Below are 24,132 nucleotides of genomic sequence, written 5' to 3'. Positions count from 1 at the left end.
GGGAAATTGGGGAAAACGCGTGGAGTGTACTGTATATAAGCAATTAAGTGCCAGGTTTTTCTACAAAAAGCCAGTTGACAAATGCGTCAATCACAGTTACCTCAGATTCGCATTCCTCAACGACGTACTTGAATGACAACTGTTCGGCCATTACTCTCTGTGTCCCGAACGCAACGCAAAACATTTATTTTACATAATAGTAATCGGGGAATCACAAAACCATGCGCTTTATGCGCAGTAATCTAATTATCCGCTGATTGCCCAGCACGTGTGCGCAGAGTGTTAAAACATAAGCGGCTGTTGATTTAAGCGGCTCAAAACATTGTTTACAAATATTGAAAATGAAAGTGGAACTCGTTTTTTGTTTAATGAATTGTACAAGCACGTCTGGCTTGTAATATTGGATTTCCTACAAGCCCGAAAGAAAAAATACTAGTTTTTGCTGTCGGACTAGTGCGAATTTCGACGACTGTTTCCTAGTTGCAATAATTCAACCTTAAGCTTTATAGCCCAATGGGCTGCTTTGAGTTGCAATGCGCTCTCTCTTGTCCATGGGTGCAAAATGTTATCAACAATGCAAGGGTTAAGGAACACTGAAACTGCAAGAACTTATCAAAGCTTACCTATCTAAACCACAAACCCATCCAAATGGTACCATTAAAGCAAGAAATTATTGATTTTATTGACTTAGGTTTTGTTTTGTATGCTGTATCCGCCATATTGGAAAATTGACCCAATATTGGTTAGGTTGCAGTACACCAATATTTTGCACGTCAGGGTTATGTGCTCCTGTCTATAAAGTCAATAACGATGTGGTATTCAATACAGAATACACTGTTTCAAATTTAAACATAAACATGTCAGGGAGAAAAGTGTGTTGAAACATCGTCGTGTTTTATAGGGTGCATGCAAAGGATAACATCTGTAGGTTGCCATTCAGGTAAATTTAACATGTTTATGAAGTTTATTCATTATTTTCCTCACAGTGATTTTTTATAAAAAAAATTTTGTTACAGCCTGTGGCATTTGGATTGGGAAAATTAGCGTGATAAACCATGAAATTGGGAAAAATAGCGTGATAAACCATGAAATTGGGAAACATTATAAATATGATTATTATAAAGAACAGAATACAAATTGCTAAGTTCATGTTTGACAGCATTTTTATATTATAAAGTGTTGCTTTCATGTCTTCTTACAACGTTTAGTTAATATCCTTCCACATGGGTATTAAACTTGCGATAATCTATAGATTCTTCAATATATATGTACCATTATGATTTCATCATAATCTCTTTAAGAGTATGAATTTAATTCTGGATGTTTTTTAAAGTAAAATATGATATGGTGAAAACATTAACAAATATTAAAAAACATGCTTAAGTGTTCTTGCTGTGTTAATGTTGTATTAAATGGAGCTAAAATAATACATTTTATTTGTTTACCTTTTAAAGGGGCCTTTTCACAGATTTTGGCATTTTTTTAACTTATTCATTAAATGCTTTATATTGATAAATGTAAACATTGGATCGTAAAAGCTCCAGTAAAAAATCAAGAAAAAAAATAAAAAAAGGAAAAGAACATTGCCCGGAGCATGTTTCGAACCAGTGACCCCTGGAGTCCTGCCAGAGTCCTGAAGTAAAACGCTTTAGCCTACTGAGCTATTCCGCCAAGTACACATTCTTGACGTATTTTATACCTTATATAAGCAATCTTCGTAGTTTCACAAAATTTAACGACAAAAACAGAACTCTCCAAATTATTGAATCGTTTCGCGTTGCAACGCTTTATAATTTTTAGGTTTTAAAATCGTCAAAAGATGCATATAATGGCTATATTAGAACATGTTTAATGTTCAGTATTACTGTTTCCTCACAAATATCATAACTAAAACGAAAACTTACGAATCTGAAACAACTTTTTTCAATTTTGTCAATTTACCAAAGCGTGAAAAGATCCCTTTAATATCTTGCACAATTGACATCCTCAGTTCAATGCCGTTTCACCAAACTATACAGCGTGACAAACATAATAAAGCAGAATATGCATATGAATCTGATTATACACAGATCCACTAACATATAAATCAAATCATGTTTGTCTCTTTCCATTTTCGAACGATACCCATCTTAAATGCTTTAACTTTGTGAGTAAACTAACTCCAATTTCCCTACACAGATTTCCGTGACGCACATTCACTGTGAAGATTTCTAATAAATATGTGTTGTTGTTCATCTCAAACGTAGTATTTTGCGTTAATTGACACACACATTAAATTATCTCCTAATAACCATGTGATGTCCGCTGTTAATTTTAGTGTTATTGATCATTTTCGCTGCTCATCGCAAACTTCCCGTCAGCTTGCCGCCATCTTGGACGTGTGTAAAAACAGGCGTTAACAATCGGGATACATCGACTATCGTCGGTATCCTCCACAATATAGAGAGAGATGTGTGGATAGCTAACGTAAAATCGTATTCAGCTACATTCGCGAACATTCGTAAGTCAGTTGTCATTCGGCGAAGACTCGACAAGCTGGATCGGCACTCGTTCTACGCAATTAACGCTAATTGACATTGTAATCTTATTGGCTTTATTCGGAAAATTTGGTCATTTTTTGGGAAATTTTGGTCAGATTTTTGGGAAAAAACGTCATTTTTTGCAATTGGGAAGCAGCCGAATATCGGCGGTAATTTGGGGCAAAAAAATCACTGCCTCAATTTGTCTCGAACGACGTCTGTTTAGTGAAGCGCACAGATTCGCTGCGCTGAACTGCACCCATGTTTATGAAGGGGTGCATATGGACTGCCAGAGGCGCCATAGCAAAAATTATCAAAGGCTCTGGGAGTCGGTTTATATGGACTAGAGTATTTCCATTCATTGGCAATCATTTATTTGATTATTAGTCCCTTACCAGTTTCACTGGAGGGGACTAATGGTTTTGTTTCCAGTCCGTCCGTCAGTCAACTTTTCTGGATCCTGTGATAACTTAAAAAGTTCTTAATATTTTTTCTTGAACCTTGGAACATGAATAGATGGCAATATGGACATAATGCACGTCATTTCATTTCGCTCCTACGTCAAAAATTATGGTTGCTATGGCAACAAATAGACTAGAAATACTGCTGAAAATGGTGGTTTTTCTGGATCCTGCGATAACTTTTAAAGTTCTTAATATTTTTTAATGAAACTTGAAACATAGATAGATGGCAATATTGATATTATGAACGTCATTTCATTTTGTTCCTACATCAAGAATTCTGGTTGTAATGGCAACAAATATAAAAAAATCTGACAATAGTGGAATTTCTGACAATGGTGGAGCAGGTAGGGGACATATATTGCTTGGCAATAGTCTTGTTATATTTATTAATAAAATATAAATTTACCATAAAAGTGTTCAACATGACACATATGTAGCCTTAGATAAATTTAAATATAATTTTCCAGATACATTAATTTCTTTATTAATTTTTCATTTTAAATTTTAGATTTAAAATAAATCTCGAACAAAATAAGTGAAGTTTTTCTTCGTTTATAAAACGTCTTTGATTGAGGCGCGAAAGCATTCCCTCAGTGGGAGACGATGTCCCAAGGGTGGATTAAAAGTGTTAATTGGTATGTCTGTAACACCACATTCTTCAGATGTGTAGATTCCGTTATTAATATAAGATACCATGTGTCACCTTCAAATAACATATTAAATGACAATCAAGACCTTATTCATGCAAAGTTTTATGACTCTTAAAAAATGCAGATGAACCTTTTCTATTAAAAGAGTACAAGTCAAGTGGGTAAAAGTGAAACTATGGATTAGATGAACTGGACTTTTTTATCCTAAAGAAAAATGACCTTAACTACGACATTGAATAAGCAATTAATCAACGTTTACAATAAGTATTAAAATAATTACAGTTAAAATCCCATGGATTCAGAAAAGTCGTGATATGCATTTTAAATTAATTATTTATTTACAAAATTGTTTAACAATAAGACACCATATAGCTTTATATTTATGTAATAAATTTCATTAATTATTTGATATCAAAAGCGATCTGTAACATAAGCTTTACACTGGCCCATGATGGTGTCACAATTATGTATTTTTTTTCTATACCATAAAAAAAAACAAAAAAGAATTGAAGTTTAATACCAAATAAACATTATAAAAAATAAGCTGACAACATTATTTCTCAATAATATTGACATTAGAATATGATTTTAATTTGTATCAATGGTAACAGCAGATATCATGTTCCAAAATGTTGAGTACAAAGTTGGGTGAAAAATATTAAAATGTAGTTCTCGTTTTTTTATTGTAATTGAAAAATATTTGTCAGATCATTTTAAATGAAAATAAATTAGATTGATACACACTTTTTTAATTTTAGGGTTTCTACTTTACTGCTCAAAATTTGGATTTCAAACATTGCTAAAATAAAGGATTGACAGTGTATTTATTTGCGATTTCAGTGAAACGTCAAATACTGCAGTACCAAAGTGTTACCTTGGGGTTATTTCCCAGAATAGGCACATACATTAACCCCTCCAAGATTGGTTCAGTTCGGGACAGTATATACTGTGCTGCAGCAGCCTGGGCCCTGTCTCAAGCCTTCAGGTAGGTCAGTCTAGCCCTGTATCAAGCCTTCAGATAGGTCAGTCTAGCCCTGTCTCAAGCCTTCAGGTAGGTCCGTCTAGCCCTGTCTCAAGCCTTCAGGTAGGTTAGTCTTGCCCTGTCTCAAGCCTTCAGGTAGGATCGTCTACATGTAGCCCTGTCTCAAGCCTTCAGGTAGGTCAGTCTAGCCCTGTCTCAAGCCTTCAGGTAGGTTAGTCTTGCCCTGTCTCAAGCCTTCAGGTAGGTAAGTCTAGCCCTGTCTCAATGCTTCAGGTAGGTTAGTCTAGCCCTGTCTCAAGCCTTCAGGTAGGTCAGTCTAGCCCTGTCTCAAGCCTTCAAGTAGGTCAGTCTAGCCCTGTCTCAAGCCTTCAGGTAGGTCAGTCTAGCCCTGTCTCAAGCCTTCAGGTAGGTTAGTCTAGCCCTGTTTCAAGCCTTCAGGTAGGTCAGTCTAGCCCTGTCTCAAGCCTTCAGGTAGGTTAGTCTAGCCCTGTCTCAAGCCTTTAGGTAGGTTAGTTTAGCCCTGTCTCAAGCCTTCAGGCAGGTAAATTAGCCCTGTTTCAAGCCTTCAGGTAGGTCAGTCTAGCCCTGTCTCAAGCCTTCAGGTAGGTCAGTCTAGCCCTGTCTCAAGCCTTCAGGTACAAAAATGTAGGTCAGTCTAGCCCTGTCTCAAGCCTTCAGGTAGGTTAGTCTAGCCCTGTCTCAAGCCTTCAGGTAGGTTAGTCTAGCCCTGTCTCAAGCCTTCAGGTAGGTTAGTTTAGCTGTTTCAGTATTTGAACCTATCTGGGAAAACTTGGCTAAAAATGAATGTGCGTAAAGTGTCGGCCCAGATTTGACCGGGCAGCCCACTAATCAGTGACGACACTCCACTCTTATCGCATTGTTTGTTAAAAGGAAGTTTCTTCTAATTGAAAATCCAGTTTAGGCAGAAAATGTTTTCCCTGCAGACTGCACATGCATTAAGCCTAGTTGACCCAGAATGATGCCCTTATGTATTTATTTGACCTTGCTGTCAAGAATAACCCTTACCGCCATTTGGGATAAGTACCGGTGCCAGCCCAATTAGGAAAATTGTGTGCAAAAAACATGAAATTTGGAAAATTCATGTCGTCAAATTTTCATATTGAGAAATTGGTGTATTTGATTTTTTGCTCCCAAGTACTTTTGAATGTTGAAAGTTGTCAATTTTATATGAATTCAGGTTCAAGCCAAAGAGCTGCATAGGGAAACTTACTAAATGTTGCATTTTATTGATTTAAAAAAATAAATAAAAAATATGCCCCCGGTAGGGTGGCATATAGCAGTTAAAATGTCCGTCAGTCAGTATGTCAGTCTGTTCGTCCGTCCCGAAAAAAACTTTAACATTTGCCATAACTTTTGCAATATTGAAGATAGCAACTTGATATTTGGCATGCATGTGTATCTCATGAAGCTGCACATTTTGAGTTGTTGAGGTTCAAGGTCAAGGTCATCCTTCAAGGTCAAAGGTCAAAAAAAAATTATTTCAAAGCAGCGCAGTAGAGGGCATTGTGTTTCTGACGAACACATCCCTTTTTTTAACCAGGTTTTCCGAAGGAAAAAACTGGTTATTAGATTGGCGAATGCGGGCGGGCTGGCTGGCTGGCGGGCTGGCGGAATAAGCTTGTCCGGGCCATAACTATGTCGTTCATTGTCAGATTTTAAAATCATTTGGCACATTTGTTCACCATCATTGGACGGTGTGTCGCGCGAAATAATTACGTCGATATCTCCAAGGTCAAGGTCACACTTTGAGTTCAAAGGTCAAAAATGGCCATAAATGAGCTTGTCCTGGCCATAAGTATGTCATTCATTGTGAGATTTTAAAATCATTTGGCACATTTGTTCACCATCATGGGACGGTGTGTCCCACGAAAGAATCACGTCAATATCTCCAATGTCAAGGTCGCCACGACTAAAAATAGATTTAAAAAAAAAAAAAAAACTTACAAAGGGGGTTAATTTTTTTTGTTCATTTTAAAAGTTCAGTTTGAGTTTTCTCCCTTTATCAGATTTTTTTTTCACAATGAAAACCTGGTTTTGTGACAATTTTGTCCCTTGTTTAAACCTTCAATTGGGAATTTTTTCGACAGCAATTGAGAAATTTATTTTAAAAAAATCCTAATTGGGAAACTGTTGTTTTCTGGTACTTCATTAATTAGAAAAAAGCTGCCTTAAAAATAGACTCACTTATTTCCAATGGGTAGTATCAAGTTTAACGGAAACCCCAGTGTTAAAAAACAAAACTGCCCCATTTCTTTTTCATTCGAACGACAGTTGATTTTGAAAGGATGACACATGTGCCTTTTTGCTTGAACCCCCAGATTAGTGTTGATGTTTTTTTTTAATCTTTCACAATTTTGAGCAAGTCTATTGATTCTTTTGTTTTTGCTGGAAAGATGGCAGTGCATGGCACTGGATTACTTTCTAGCAAATCTCTAGTGTGATTTGGAGCCAGTGTTGTTGTTTTTTTCATTCAAAATTTGGGTTGAGTAATCGGCCCCATACCCAATGGAAAAAAGGATGTATTTTTCCCAAATGGAAGCTAAAAATTCCCAATGGAAGGTGTACAAAAAATTAAACAAATTTGTATCTCAATGTTTTGTTCATCTCCCATCCATATAAGATAAAACTTAGTAAATATAATACTGAAAGCACTTTTAGTCAAAATGCAGCAAATTTTCCCAATCCAAAGAGACCTGGCCCCATTCCCAAAATGGTGAAAAAAGTGAGCCTTTAAAAATGTCCATTGCACAGACTGGGATTCAAACCAGGGCCCTTTTGATTGGTGTCCCAGTGTTTTTTCACCACCTGGGGTTAGGTGTTTTACACGACCTTTTTACCACACTCCAGTATAAAAAAATCAATAATTCCATTTGCTATAAAATAAAGTTTTCAACAAACAATTCTGAATCATTGCTCCCAATGCTAAAACCCTTAGTTTTCATATAATATGCTATTGTACAAATGTCATTGCAGGCGCATTGACAACGATGGTGGTCGGACACATGAGCTGGCCCAGATAGCAGTGAAGTGCATGCGAGGCATCTTGCATTGCTGGCTGCTTCAGGCGGACAAGGTTTGGTCTCATACATAAAACATTAAGTATACACTACAGAAATCGCTTGTGATTAGAAAATTATGTTGTTAAACCATCAATAAGATATGACCCGCGTCATGCAAAAATGGGTTTTATGCAATCATGATGTCTGGTTAGGAGCTACCCTGTCTGCTATAAAGTCTTGCAAGGTTTCATGGCCTCTTTAGGGGTCTTGGTAGCTCTTGACCAGACTTTAGACCCATTTAAGCATGACTTGGTAGCTCTTGACCAGACTTTAGACCCATTTAAGCATGACTTGGTAGCTCTTGACCAGACTTTAGACCCATTTAAGCATGACTCGGTAGCTCTTGACCAGACTTTAGACCCATTTAAGCATGACTTGGTAGCTCTTGACCAGACTTTAGGCCCATTTAAGCATGACTTGGTAGCTCTGGACCAGACTTTAGACCCATTTAAGCATGACTTGGTAGCTCTTGGCCAGACTTTAGGCCCATTTAAGCATGACTTGGTAGCTCTTGACCAGACTTTAGGCCCATTTAAGCATGACTTGGTAGCTCTGGACCAGACTTTAGGCCCATTTAAGCATGACTTGGTAGCTCTTGACCAGACTTTAGACCCATTTAAGCATGACTTGGTAGCTCTTGACCAGACTTTAGACCCATTTTAGCATGACTTGGTAGCTCTTGACCAGACTTTAGACCCATTTAAGCATAACACAGCTCATATGGTGGCATAACCTTTCGAGTGAAATACATATCCTATCCTTTTCACTTAATTTTAAAAGTTGTAGCACTGTTGAGTAGTAAACAAACTTTCAAAGTTATGGGAGATTTTTGGTGATAACAAAAATTGTATTGACTTATAAGTTGAATTATTATTAAATTAAAATTTGTTAAAGTTATTTTTGTTTAAGTATCAATAAATAATGACTTGTATTTCATTTACATAATGTATTAAAATTTTAGATTATGACATATTTAGCCAGCCTTATTGTAATGAGCATCTGCAAAAATGGGCCTTCATGCATGTGCGCAAAGTGTTGTCCTAGATATGACATTTTAAGCCTAAGCTGGATTTTGTCACGCAGAGACTTCGTTTTCACAAAAAATAGAATAAAAGTTGAAAGTGTTGTCTCTGATTAGCTTGCGCAAACTGCATTCTGCACGTGCATTAAGCCCCGTTTTCCTGCATTCTGCACATGCATTAAGCCCCTTTTCCTGCATTCTGCACATGCATTAAGCCCCGTTTTCCTGCATTCTGCACATGCATTAAGCCCCGTTTTCCTGCATTCTGCACATGCATTAAGCCCCGTTTTCCTGCATTCTGCACATGCATTAAGCCCCGTTTTCCTGCATTCTGCACATGCATTAAGCCCCGTTTTCCTGCATTCTGCACATGCATTAAGCCCCGTTTATCAGATTGAGGCTGAAATGTTTCAGCTTATATTCTGTTTCTCAGGTGGAGAAGTTCAAAGAGAACCAGTCGGCAGACCACGCACTTCACAGTCAGTTTAACCTGCAGACAGGGGACCCAGTCTTCAAGGATGACGAGTTTGAGCATCTGCAGATAGACGTTGTAGCACTCTACATACTGTTCCTTGTGCAGATGATCACATCAGGCCTACAGGTCAGTTCAGATGATCACATCCATCCTACAGGTCAGTTCACATGATCACAATCGGCCTACAGGTCAGTTCACATGATCACATCAGGCCTACAGGTCAGTTCAAATGATCACATCAGGCCTACAAGTCAGTTCAAATGATCACATCAAGCCTACAGGTCAGTTCAGATTATTACAGCAGGCTTACAGGTCAGTTCAGATTATTACATCAGGCCTACAGGTCAGTTCAGATTATAACATCAGGCCTACAGATCAGTTCAGATTATCACATCAGGCATTAAATTTAAGATCTTTCTTAATAGATTCAAGTTTGAAGTGTTCATTTTCAACCCTAAGATACTGATGAGCAGGAAATAGCAAAAAACCTGAATAGCATGTGAGTAATTCGCAGGCTGTTCTGGTTTATTCTGGTTGCATGTAGCCATTTTGACTAATATAATGTACTATCTATATAATGTACTATCTATATATGTGCAGATAATCTTCACAACAGACGAGGTGACGTTTGTCCAGAACCTTGTGTTCTACGTGGAGCGGGCCTATCGCACGCCTGACTATGGCATGTGGGAACGAGGCAGCAAGTATAACATTGGCTTCACTGAGGTCCATGCAAGGTTCACATTTACATTACTGTTTGGTATTTTCAGTACATTGAAAATTGTAACCCTTTGTTTTAAAGTATTCTTTAAGCGAATTTGAAAATTGTAGTGTGCCTATGTTAAATAAGTACAACATGGGCTTTAATAACAATTCACATAAGGTTTGAAGATTTTTTTTAACTTTTTTACAATTATGTTCAGTATATATAAAAATGTTAAAAATGGCAAAGTTTGTTTGACTAGTTAAAATTTGGCTTCATAAAATCATATCATTATTAAGGACAAAATAATTGTTTGAAATAAATAGCATTGTGAAATAAATTTACAAAAAACACTGGCACAGGCAAAGAGAAAAAAACTATTGTTTCTCAGTAACAGTTCCCTTCTGAATAAACCATTATGCCCATATTAAAACAAGGGCTGTTTGTAAAACATGCATGCCCTCCATATGGGCTGTCCGTTGTAGTGGCAGCCATTGTGTGAATACGATTTTTGTCACTGTGACCTTGACCTTTGACCTAGTGACCTGAAAATAAATAGGGGTCATCTGCGAGTCACAATCAATGTACCTATGAAGTGTCATGATCCTAGGCAAAAGCGTTCTTGAGTTATCATCCGAAAATCATTTTACTATTTCGGGTCACCGTGACCTTGACCTTTGACCTTGTGACCTCAAAATCAATAGGGGTCATCTGCAAGTCATGATCAATCTACCTATGAAGTTTCATGATCCTAGGCGTATGCGTTCTTGAGTTATCATCCGAAAACCATTTTACTATTTCGGGTCACCGTGACCTTGACCTTTGACCTAGTGACCTCAAAATCAATAGGGGTCATCTGCAAGTCATGATCAATCTACCCATGAAGTTTCATGATCCTAGGCGTATGCGTTCTTGAGTTATCATTCAAAAACCATTTTATTATTTCTGGTCACCGTGACCTTGACCTTTAACCTAGTGACCTCAAAATCAATAGGGGTCATCTGCGAGTCATGATCAATGTACCTATGAAGTTTCATGATCCTAGGCCCAAGCGTTCTTGAGTTATCGTCTGACAACCACCTGGTGGACGGACCGACAGACCGACATGAGCAAAGCAATATACCCCCTCTTTGAAGGGGGGCATAAAAATAAAAAAATGTTAAAACAGCATTATTATGAAACAGACCCAGTAACATTGATAATTGTCCATGTCCACATTCACCACTTCTCACAGTTCTAAAAGTACAAGTGGCGTTTGGGAAAACTCTGCTTATTGCATGTGCAAAAAGTGTCTTCCCAGATAAGCTTATGCAATCTGTAGACTCCCAGATAAGCTTATGCAATCTGTAGACTGCACTGTCTTCCCAGATAAGCTTATGCAATCTGTAGACTGCACTGTCATCCCAGAAAAGCTTATGCAATCTGTAGACTGCACTGTCTTCCCAGATAAGCTTATGCAATCTGTAGACTGCACTGTCTTCCCAGATAAGCTTATGCAATCTGTAGACTGCACTGTCTTCCCAGATAAGCTTATGCAATCTGTAGACTGCACTGTCTTCCCAGATAAGCTTATGCAATCTGTAGACTGCACTGTCTTCCCAGATAAGCTTATGCAATCTGTAGACTGCACTGGCTAATCTGCAGGGTTTTTTCACCATTTTTGGAATGGGGCCAGGATTCTTTAAATTGTGAAATTTTGCGGTGTTTGGGAAAATTGGGAATTAGTGTTGTTGTTGTTTTGCTAACAAATGCTTCAAATTGAAAATAGAAGTGTTTTTCAGTATTATTTTTTATAGAGTTGAAATGATTATGGTTGGATGGGAGATGAACCAAAATGTTGAATTCTAGAAAAAAATAAAAAAAATTGTTGGAACCTTCAATTGGGAATTTTTAGGACCCATTTGGGGAAAATATAATTATATAGTTTTTTCAATTGGGAATGGGGCGGAATACCGAACCTGATTTTTAACGAAAAAAAACACTGCCCTGGAATGATACTTAATACACAGGCTAAAAGCCCAGGTTTTCCCAGAACAAGGTTTGTATAGTGATACTTGGCAATGTTCTTCTCATCCGCCTCATCTTACAGTTCGATAGGCATGGCAAAGGCAGCATTGGAAGCGGTCAATGGGGTGAACCTCTTCGGAGACCAGGGGGCGTCCTGGTCTGTGATATTTGTGGACATCGATGCACACAACAGAAACAGGACTATATTTGAGAGCATTCTACCAAGGGAATCTAATTCCAAGGTATCTCCCAGTAGTTACTTTTTTGTATTTTACTGAAAACAGTCTATTATATAAAGATGTAATACGACATTAATTCTAGAAAGGACTGTTTCAGCACCATATGGGCAAGACCCCTTTGCTCATACACCGCATGGGCAAACCACTGCTGCGCCACTTGTGAAAATATATTTTATATGATCACTCGTGAAACAACAGACGATCTTACACTGACATGAACAAATATCCTCTTTATGACTGATTTCAGTAAAAAGAACAATAAGGTTAGAAAATCAAGCCAAGCATTATGAAATTTTTACATTTTAATTACACTGTAGCATCACAAGCTCATGCAATGGCTTTTTGTCTGTTGTCCGTTGGGCGTCAAATTTATTGCATAATTTTAATGAATATATGTCCCAATGCAATTCTTGCCGAGTCTGAAACTTGGTCATCTAGGGTTCGAGAGGTCAAGTTAAAGAAAAAGCTAATAAAACCTCTAGAGGCCATATTTATTGTTTTATGAAACTTGGTCTGGACATTTTACCAAATAATACCCTGGCAAAGTATAAAGCTTGGACACATAGAATTTGAAACAAGATCATTAGGTCGAATTAAAGAAACAGTTTATTAACACTTGAGAAGTCATATTTGTTTGTGCAATCTTCATGAAACTTATTTAGAACATTTGTTCTTATTATTTCTGCACCAAGTAAGATATGGTTTCAATACATTGAATACCATGGCGACCCTGACGATGGGCAGTTTCATTGTGTGGCTTTTATAAAGCCACTCTAAAAACCATTGTTGACCAACTAATTCTAAAATTTGTCTAAACATTAAAACATGGTATTGTTATTATGTCTGGGCTAATTTTGAAAATGGTTGCGAATGATTTTTATTTTAGAACACGGATGCCTCATTGTTGGCGACAGTGGGCTGGCCTGCCTTTGGGATCCATGAGGAACCAATAAGGTCAAGGACAATATCCAAGGTCATACGAAAGCTGACCGGTCAAAAGGGCATGAAGCGATTCATACGAGATGGCTACAAAACGGTGGTTGAAGATAAGACACGAAAGTTTTACAAACCAGCAGAGATCAAGGTTTTTATCCTTTTATAATTATATTTAAAACTTGTTCAAACAATACTCTCAACCAATATTTTGTTGCATAATACTGTAAAATCATTTCTCTCGTTGGTTATTAAGTTTGGTGATTTGGCGGGTTTAACGATCCACAATTATAACACAAACATCCTAGAATGACGGATGCAAATTTTTAGCTTATCTATTTTTTGAAAAAAAATTATGAGCTATTGTCATCACCTTGGCGTCAGCGTCTGCGTCGGCGTCGGCGTCCGGTTAAGTTTTGCGTTTAGGTCCACTTTTCTCAGGAAGTCTCAATGCTATTGCATTCAAACTTGGTACACTTACTTACTATCATGAGGGGACTGGGCAGGCAAAGTTAAATAACTCTGGCGTGCATTTTGACTGAATTATGTGCCCTTTTTAACCAGGTTTTCCGAAGGAAAAAACTGGTAATTAGATTGGCGAATGCGGCGGGCGGGCGGAACAAGCTTGTCCGGGCCATAACTATGTCGTTCATTGTCAGATTTTAAAATCATTTGGCACATTTGTTCACCATCATTGGACGGTGTGTCGCGCGAAATAGTTACGTCGATATCTCCAAGGTCAAGGTCACACTTTGAGTTCAAAGGTCAAAAATGGCCATAAATGAGCTTGTCCTGGCCATAACTATGTCATTCATTGTGAGATTTTAAAATCATTTGCCACATTTGTTCACCATCATGGGACGGTGTGTCGCACGAAAGAATCACGTCAATATCTCCAATGTCAAGGTCGCCACGACTAAAAATATATTTTTTTTAAAAACAAACTTACAAAGGGGGTTAATTTTGTTTGTTCATTTCAAAAGTTCAGTTTGAGTTTTCTCCCTTTATCAGATTTTTTTTTCACAATGAAAACCTGGTTTTGTGACAATTTTGTCCCTTGTTATACTTAGAAAATTGAATATTTTGGTTAATTTTGCGTTTAGGTCCACTTTTTTCAGAAAGTATCAATGCTATTGCATTCAAACTTGGTACACTTACTTACTATCATGAGGGGACTAGGCAGGCAAAGTTAGATAACTCGTGCGTGCATTTTGACAGAATTATGTGCCCTTTTTATACTTAGAAAATTGAAAATTTTGGTTAAGTTTTGTGTTTAGGCCCATTTTATTCCTTAAGTATCAAAGCTATTGCTTTCATACTTGCAACACTTACTAACTATCATAAGGGGACTGTGCAGGCAAAGTAATGTAACTCTGACTGGCATTTTGACAGAATTATGTGCCCTTTTTATACTTAGAAAATTGAAAATTTGGTTATGTTTTGTGTTTAGGTCCACTTTATTCCTACAGTATCAAAGCTATTGCTTTCATACATGCAACACTTATTAACTATCGTAAGGGGACTGTGCAGGCAAAGTTATGTAAGTCTGACTGGCATTTGGACGGAATTATGGGTCCTTTATACTTAGAAAATTGAAAGTTTGGTTAAGTTTTGTGTTTTGGTCCACTTTACCCCTGAAGTATCATAGATATTGCTTTCATACTTGGAACACTCGCAAACTATCATAAGGGTACAGTAAAAGGACAAGTTGCATAACTCTGGATGTCATTTTTACGGAATTATGGCCCTTTTTTGACTTAGTAACTTTGAATATATGGTTAAATTTTGTGTTTCGATCCACTTTACTTCTTAAGTATCAAGGCTATTGCTTTCAAACTTCAAATACTTTCATGCTATCATGAGGTTACTGTACCTGGCAAGTTGAATTTTACCTTGACCTTTGAATGACCTTGACTCTCAAGGTCAAATTATTAAATTTTGCTAAAATTGCCATAACTTCTTTATTTATGATTAGAATTGATTGATAGTTTGACAAAACTACTCTGACCTGACATACCACAATAGACTCCACCCAAACCATCGCCCGTGCCCCCCCCCCTCCCCCCCCCTATTTTTCTTTTTTTTTTTTTCTTTTTTTTTAAGATCATCTCACAAATGACCACCACACCCTCACACTCTACCCCCCCCCCCCCAACCCCACCCCCTCCCCAATTTTTTTTTAAATGGTTAAAAAACAAAACTATTTATTTTGATTATTTTATGTTTGAAATACCGTCCAACCATCGCACCCAAGAATCCCCCCCACCCCCCTCCCCCCACCCGAATCCCCCCCCCCCCCATTTTTTTTTTTTTTTTTTTTTTTTTTTTTTTAAGATCATCTCACAAATTACCACCACACCCTCACACTATACCCCCCCACCTCACCCCCCCCCCCAATGTTTTTTTAAACGGTTAAAAAACAAATATTTATTTTATTATTTTATGTTTGAAATACCGTCCAACCATCGCACCCAAGAATCCCCCCCCCCCCCCCCCCCCCCCCGATTTTTATTTTTTTTCCTTTTTTTCGCATTTTTGGAAGATAATGTAATAAATGTCCACACCCCCACACAATGCACCGCTCTTCACTCCACCCCTCCCTCCTTTGTGATTGAAAATGAGAGTCCCTTCACCTTTAAAAAGAAAATAGATGAGCGGTCTGCACCCGCAAGGCGGTGCTCTTGTTCTTATTTGTAACCTAATCAGAAATCCACACATTTAATATTTAAATTTTAAAATATAATTCATTTAGGGAAAATCTGCTACATTTCTTGCTGAAAAACATACAAGTGATCTGTCAGTGATTTGTTAATATTTGAAAGTGGAACACTTGTTTTGTTTTAAAGAATGTTGACATATCCCTATTGAAATATTATCAAAAATAAGAATTATTGTTTTGGAATAGTTTGTGGCTTAAATATCTTGTACTTTGCTAAAACACATTGTAAGGCATCTTTCAGAGATATTAGAAAGTCTTATTAGTAAAACAGCTGTGTTTGCACATACAAAGAAGAAAACTAAATATATGTTTTTATTTAATTTGAGAGCATATGTTGTTTGGAAAATATTCTGGAAAATTGCAGAATTTTTTTTGTTGATTGCACATGATTAAAGTGCTGCTTGAAAAGTTCTTTCAAACTAACTATAATATTTTTTTTCTATTCTATATTGAATAAATAATTTCATATATAAAATACATGATATTTAGACACATTTCCAAAAATCATTCATTCTTGCTGAATAAAAGTTGGTGTTTTTAGCCTTGTTCAGGGAAAACTGGGCATAACTCTTTTAGTGCGGGAACCGAATTTTGAAGGCCTGTGCAAACAGTTTGGATCCAGATGAGAACTACAGAACGTGGCGTCTCATCAGGATCCAAACTGTTTGCTATTCTGATAGTATTCTTTGAAAAAAATCGAAAAAAATGCTAATTTTACAAATTTAGCAGACAACATTTTAGCAGACGACAAATTTCCCAGCATGCAAAGGGTTAATTCATGTGCATAAAGTATGATCCCAGTTTAGCCTGTGCAGTCAACACCGGTTAATCATAGACAACTGTGCAGTCAACACCGGTTAATCATAGACAACTGTGCAGTCAACACCGGTTAATCATAGACAACTGTGCAGTCAACACCGGTTAATCATAGACAACTGTGCAGTCAACACCGGTTAATCATAGACAACTGTGCAGTCAACACCGGTTAATCATAGACAACTGTGCAGTCAACACCGGTTAATCATAGACAACTGTGCAGTCAACACCGGTTAATCATAGACAACTGTGCAGTCAACACCGGTTAATCATAGACTACTGTGCAGTCAACACCGGTTAATCATAGACAACTGTCCAGTCAACACCGGTTAATCATAGACAACTGTGCAGTCAACACCGGTTAATCATAGACAACTGTGCAGTCAACACCGGTTAATCATAGACAAAACTTTCTGCTTTAAGAAATTTATTGTTTAAAGAAGTCTCTTCTAAATGAAATTCCAGTGTAGGCAAAAAGTGTTGTCACTGATTAGCCTGTGCCACTGATTAGCCTGTGCTGGCTGCACAGGCTGATCTGGAACAGCACTTAACACACATGTATGCTTTAAGCCCAGTTTTGATATAACAAGTCTCATTGGATTTGATTGGATTCTTTTCAGAATTTTGATGGTATTGAGTGTGAATGGCCGATGTTCTATGTTTACCTTCTGATGGATTGTAAGTATTTATTATGCTATGTTATATGTTAACCTTCTGATAGATTGTAAGTATTTGTTATGCTATGTTATATGTTAACCTTCTGATATATTGTAAGTATTTGTTATGCTATGTTATATGTTAACCTTCTGATGGATTGTAAGTATTTATTATGCTATGTTATATGTTAACCTTCTGATAGATTGTAAGTATTTATTAGGCACTTGGATCCAGTCTCATTCAATATCTTACGAGAAATTAAACTAATAACTGAAATCTGTAGCATCAGACAATGCATGATTACGATCAACATATTCATTTCTAAATCATTTCCATACTTCATCATGTATTATGCGCAGATTTATTCCCCCTTAAATTGCAATTAAAAAGTTGGCTTTACTCAGATTCAACCAATGGTTCAATATTTAAATGGTGGCCAATTTGATAGTTTTCTATATAATATAAAAAAATCTCCATTTTTGCTTTAATGAATCAGTTGCCTTTTATATATGGTTGTGCGAAAAACATGGTAAAGTATTGTATTATTTGACAGATTTTATTGTGGTATTTTGTAATTTTTGTTGCTAAGACGTCCATTATAACCATTGTCTGCAAAAAATGTTAAAGCCCTTGCATGGTGGGACATTAAGGTTTTTACAAATTATTTAATGTTTTGTTGTTGGTTTTTTTAATAGATGTATATTAAAATTTAAAGTATTCATCCATAGCCAAGTGTTAATGCAACGCAAATCCAAATTCATACTTTCATTCATTGTAAGTTAATAAAAGCTTCATTAATCTGTTGATAAGAGCTTGTTCTTTGAAAACAGTTCTTAATGTATGTGTGTAATGTGTTGTCCCAGATTAGCCTGTGCAGTCTGCGCTGGCTTATCAGGGACAAAACTGCGCTTTTACGGAATTTGTTGCTTAAATGAAGTCGCTAATAAACTCAATTGCAGACTGCACAGGCTAATCTTGACAACACTTAATGCACATTCATGTAGCCTCGGTTTTCCACTTAATGCACATTCATGTAGCCTCGGTTTTCCACTTAATGCACATTCATGTAGCCTCGGTTTTCCACTTAATGCACATTCATATAGCCTCGTTTTCCCACTTAATGCACATTCATGTAGCCTCGGTTTTCCACTTAATGCACATTCATGTAGCCTCGGTTTTCCACTTAATGCACATTCATATAGCCTCGTTTTCCCACTTAATGCACATTCATGTAGCCTCGGTTTTCCCACTTAATGCACATTCATATATCCTCGGTTTTCCACTTAATGCACATTCATATAGCCTCGTTAATGCACATTCATATAGCTTCGGTTTTCCACTTAATGCACATTCATATAGCCTCGTTTTCCCACTTAATGCACATTCATATAGCTTCCTTTTCCTACTTAATGCACATTCATATAGCTTCCTTTTCCTACTTAATGCACATTCATATAGCCTCGTTTTCCCACTTAATGCACATTCATATAGCCTCGTTTTCCCACTTAATGCACATTCATATAGCCTCGTTTTCCCACTTAATGCACATTCATATAGCCTCTTTTTCCCACTTAATGCACATTCATATAGCCTCGTTAATGCACATTCATATAGCCTCGTTTTCCCACTTAATGCACATTCATATAGCCTCATTTTCCCAGAATTCCATTTTTGTTAGCTCTAATTCCTATGCTCTTGTATAACCTCCAGGCATTTTCCAAGGGGACAAAGAGGGAGCTGCCAAGTATTCCAAGCTTATAGAAAGTGTAGTGACCAGATCTAATGAAGGTAGGCAGTAGATGGTAAAGCACACTGGGAGGAAGAGGAGAGCCTTTTTAGCTCACCTAGTCCTTCCGGTCTGCTGCATATTTTGGTCACCCATAATATAAATAAAACTTCAAACAAATTAAAACTTAAAAAAATATCTCCTTGTTTGGAACCAGAAGGTTCAGGGTTTTACAATTTGATTGTAACATCATGTAGGGGTCCTCTATTAAGTGTTCAAATCAAGCCCCTGAGGTCAAAACTTGCAACACCCTACAGATCACATATTTAATGTGACTTATAAAGTATATTAAATATAACTTTAAAAAAATTATCAAATACAGCAGGGTCAGTGGTTTAATATTTGGTGTATAATATTGTATAGTTGTATTTTGCTAAGTTTGTTCAGAATCAAGTCCCAGTGGTCAAACTTGGCCATGCCTAATGGGTAAAAAGCTTTGAATACAATAACGCATGAACTAATTTTAAAGGCCATCTTCTTTTAAACTTTAAGGCTTAAGGCTTTCATATTGGAGTGTAAGATAGTATAGCGATCCCTGGCTAAGTTAGCTCAAATCATTACTCGGGGGTAAAAACCTGTCATGCACGAGAGATCACGTATTTAATATAGGCCTCAATATTAATATCTGTAAAAATCTTCTCTGAAACTGTGTAGTTTAGGGGTTTAATATATGGTGTTTGACATGGCTTTGTTGTCTATTAAAAAGATTGTTGAAATCATGTCCCTTGGGTCAAACCCTGGTTACGACCCAGTTGTCATATGATTTGTATGGACATAGTATATAACCCTTTCAGTGCGGGAACCAAATTTTAAAGGCCTTTGCAAACAGTTTGGATCCAGATGAGACGCCACAGAACGTGGTGTCTCATCAGGATCCAAACTGTTTGCTATTCTGATAATATTCTTTGAAAAAAATCGAAGAAAATGCTAATTTTAGAAATTCAGCAGACGACATTTTAGCAGACGACAAATTTCCCAGCATGCAAAGGGATAAGTTGGTTTCCACTGCAGGTGTGTTGATGCCTCAGTACTTCTTCATTGATGCTGACCACATTAACCACGAGAAGGCGTGTCCTGGGACTGGAAGGCGTATCCCTAGCGACGCAGGCTCCACCAATGGCGTCTTCCTATGGGGACAGGCCGTGTACTTCATATCACAACTACTTGGTAGCCATAGTAGCATATCTAGTTGTGGTTTTTACCAAAGCAACAAATCTAGTTGTCATTTTATGTCCCCCACTATAGTAGTGGGGGACATATTGTTTTTGCCCTGTCTGTTGGTCTGTTGGTTTGTTTGCGCCAACTTTAACATTTTGCAATAACTTTTGCTATATTGAAGATAGCAACTTCATATTTGGCATGCATGTGTATCTCATGAAGCTGCACATTTTGAGTGGTGAAAGGTCAAGGTCAAGGTCATCCTTCAAGGTCAGAGGTCAAATATATGTGGCCAAAATCGCTCATTTTATTAATACTTTTGCAATATTGAAGATAGCAACTTGATATTTGGCATTCATGTGTATCTCATGGAGCTGCTCATTTTGAGTGGTGAAAGGTCAAGGTCAAGGTCATCCCTCAAGGTCAGAGATCAAATATATGTGGCCCAAATCGCTTATTTTATAAATACTTTTGCAATATTGAAGATAGCAACTTGATATTTGGCATGCATGTGCATCTCATGGAGCTGCACATTTTGAGTGGTGAAAGGTCAAGGTCACCCATCAAGGTCAGAGGTCAAATATATGTGGCCCAAATCGCTTATTTTATTAATACTTTTGCAATATTGAAGATAGCAACTTGATATTTGGCATGCATGTGTATCTCATGGAGCTGCACATTTTGAGTGGTGAAAGGTCAAGGTCATCCTTCACAAGGTCAAGGTCATCCTTCAAGGTCAAACATAATATAGGGGGACATTGTGTTTCATTCACCATTGCAACAAATCTAGTTGTTGTCGTTAACGATATCATCTAATGTAGTTGTCATTTCACTGAAATGTGGTTAAGCATTATAAATAAATTTGAAAAATAATTATGAAACTTCTCCAGCAGAATACTTTACCACATGCTTAATTTCAATATCTTCCAATGTGTATGAAAACAAGATAAATCTTTAATTATGACAGGTTGTTTTGTAATCACCCCTCTCCCCCACTCCTACCCTGCAAGATGTATAGAGTGATTGTTCTACCCTATTTGTGTCTTTGGCCTGTCTTACCATATGTGACAGCTATAGTAGATATTACTGTTTTGTCTAGCGCCTACATAGATTTGTTCAACTCTTTCTATACTTGCACAGATATAATTTATGTAAGTTATGACCGTTTCCTATCCACCCATATCATCCAATCTCATTTTGACCTCACTTGGACAGATGGGCTATTTCTTTGTTACCTGCGGTACTTGGCAATGTATTGCATGCAGTTTTACACTCCAAAGTGGATCCATATTATGTATGGTTTTGTTAAATAACTGGTTAAATAAGCTATATTTGGTCTAGCAGCAACAGCACGTTGTAGTACTTGGGTACTGATACTATGATTCTCACTGTCTCCAAACATAGGGTAAACATGAACGCTGCTTGACCTCATTTGTACCTGGAAATCATTGGAACAAGCCATACTTGACAGATATGGTTATAAGCTCGGCTGTTTTCGGAGAAAACCAAAGGTATTGTCATAGCCAGCTCGTCGTCTGCTGTCAGCCGTCCGCTGTAGGCGTCATGCTAAAACCTTAACATTGGCTCTAAAATCAAAGTGCTTTCACCTACAAATTTAAAACTTCATATGTAGATGCACCTTGATGAGTTCTACACGCCACACCCATTTTTGGGTCACTAGGTCAAAGGTCAAGGTCACTGTGACCTCTAATATAAAACTTTAACATAGGCTCTAAAGTCAAAGTGCTTCCACCTACAACGTTGAAACTTCATATATAGATGCACCTTGATGAGTTCTACACACCACACCCATTTTTGGGTCACAAGGTGTAAGGTCAAGATCACTGTGACCTCTAACAAAAAAATAATCTGACAAGCTTTCGCAGCCGAGCGTGGCACCCGTTATGTGGAGCTCTTGTTTTACCCTTGCATCTACTGTTACACTGCTTCCTTCAACTCTTAAACTTTAAAAAATTGTTGTTGATGCCCATCTTCTATCGACCCAAACCATCCAGCCCTTTCTTTGACCTTGATGTTGTCTTTAAAAAATTGCTCCAACACCAACTAGGAGTATGTTTGTTTTTCAAACACTTAAGTGCTTTTGATATATAAGTTTTCATCAAATATTTACAAGTATTTTGTTGTCTGTTATCTAGTGAAAGATCTTCTGAATATTAACGATCTTGACCCTATCAGACGACATTTACCCGCCTCGGAAAGACCAAAAGTCAACAGTCGATACTCGTCTTTCCAGGTATGTTAGTCACCTGTGTTACTTTTTTTGGTACAAGGTCACGGAACATTGTGTATTATTTTTGTTTATTTGTATATATATATGAGCCTTGCTCTGGCAAAATGGAGTTTAATGCATAACGTAAAGTATTGTCTCAGATAGGCCTGTGTAGTCATAGCAACCAGTCATAGTATGTCTGTCTGTCATACGTAAAGTATTGTCTCACAGTGGCCTGTGTAGTCATAGCAACCAGTCATAGTATGTCTGTCTGTCATACGTAAAGTATTGTCTCACAGTGGCCTGTGTAGTCATAGCAACCAGTCATAGTATGTCTGTCTGTCATACGTAAAGTATTGTCTCACAGTGGCCTGTGTAGTCATAGCAACCAGTCATAGTATGTCTGTCTGTCATACGTAAAGTATTGTCTCACAGTGGCCTGTGTAGTCATAGCAACCAGTCATAGTATGTCTGTCTGTCATACGTAAAGTATTGTCTCACAGTGGCCTGTGTAGTCATAGCAACCAGTCATAGTATGTCTGTCTGTCATACGTAAAGTATTGTCTCACAGTGGCCTGTGTAGTCATAGCAACCAGTCATAGTATTTCTGTCTGTCATACGTAAAGTATTGTCTCACAGTGGCCTGTGTAGTCATAGCAACCAGTCATAGTACGTCTGTCTGTCATATGTAAAGTATTGTCTCACAGTGGCCTGTGCAGTCATAGCAACCAGTCATAGTATGTCTGTCTGTCATACGTAAAGTATTGTCTCACAGTGGCCTGTGTAGTCATAGCAACCAGTCATAGTACGTCTGTCTGTCATACGTAAAGTATTGTCTCACAGTGGCCTGTGTAGTCATAGCAACCAGTCATAGTACGTCTGTCTGTCATACGTAAAGTATTGTCTCACAGTGGCCTGTGCAGTTTACTAAGGCACATACTGCCTTAACTGGATTTTCCCGAAAAAGAGACTTGGTTAAAGAAAAAATACAATAACAGGAAAAAAAGTTTCCTCGCATATAAGAGTGCACAGGCGAATATGGGACAAAAACTTTACCCACATGCATTTGAGATGTTTTACCAGAGAAACCCTCAAACGTTTAAACTCTAGTTTGAAGTTTTTTCCTGATTTATTTCACTTGTTTCTCATTTATAATTATTTCACTTGATTTATATTTATAATTATTTCACTTGATTTATATTTATAATTATTTCACTTGATTTATATTTATTATTATTTCTCATTGTTCTGATTTTTAATAATTCTCTTTTTTTCTCATTGATAGTTCTTTTGACTTTTTTTACAAAACCCTGAACAAAATTTGATCCTATTGACAAATTGAAATAGTGACCTACAAAATCCCCAAATCCCATCAGCAAATATTCTGAAATGTGTGAACATTTCTTCAACCATATTTTTCATCAATAATGATTGCTTTATAACACTTTGGCATGCTAACAATTTTTTGTAAATAGAAGCTGATCATCAATTTCTTTGATTTTTTTTTAAACGTCAGGTGACACTAGGTCAAATAATACAATAACCTTGTGTAGACAATAGAGGTCACAGTTTTCATCTAATCTTTATGAAATTTGGTCAGAATGTTTATCTTGATGAAATCTGGGTTGGGATTGTATTTGGTTAGTCAGGTGAGCGATTCAGGGCCATCATGGCCCTCTTGTTTCATGAAACT

General features: G+C 37.2%; 1 protein-coding gene across 2 annotated transcripts in view; it reads left to right on the top strand.

Moving 5' to 3' along the window:
* LOC127838674 (phosphorylase b kinase regulatory subunit beta-like) overlaps positions 1 to 24,132 on the top strand; it is a 59,065-nt gene that overhangs the window by 2,520 nt on the left and 32,413 nt on the right. For both annotated transcript variants that reach the window (XM_052366543.1, XM_052366542.1), the window contains exons 2-11: positions 4,474 to 4,618; positions 7,610 to 7,709; positions 9,150 to 9,317; positions 9,792 to 9,928; positions 11,984 to 12,143; positions 13,027 to 13,224; positions 17,229 to 17,286; positions 18,976 to 19,053; positions 20,063 to 20,218; positions 22,366 to 22,463. In XM_052366543.1, coding sequence (XP_052222503.1) covers positions 4,474 to 4,618; positions 7,610 to 7,709; positions 9,150 to 9,317; positions 9,792 to 9,928; positions 11,984 to 12,143; positions 13,027 to 13,224; positions 17,229 to 17,286; positions 18,976 to 19,053; positions 20,063 to 20,218; positions 22,366 to 22,463 — 1,298 coding nt within the window. The remainder of the gene's footprint in view (positions 1 to 4,473; positions 4,619 to 7,609; positions 7,710 to 9,149; positions 9,318 to 9,791; positions 9,929 to 11,983; positions 12,144 to 13,026; positions 13,225 to 17,228; positions 17,287 to 18,975; positions 19,054 to 20,062; positions 20,219 to 22,365; positions 22,464 to 24,132) is intronic.

Source organism: Dreissena polymorpha, chromosome 7 (assembly GCF_020536995.1).
Source record: "Dreissena polymorpha isolate Duluth1 chromosome 7, UMN_Dpol_1.0, whole genome shotgun sequence".
Classification (NCBI taxonomy): Eukaryota; Metazoa; Mollusca; class Bivalvia; order Myida; family Dreissenidae; genus Dreissena; species Dreissena polymorpha.
The sequence above is the reverse complement of the archived record's forward strand: the minus strand, read 5'-3'. Positions and strand labels throughout refer to the sequence as shown.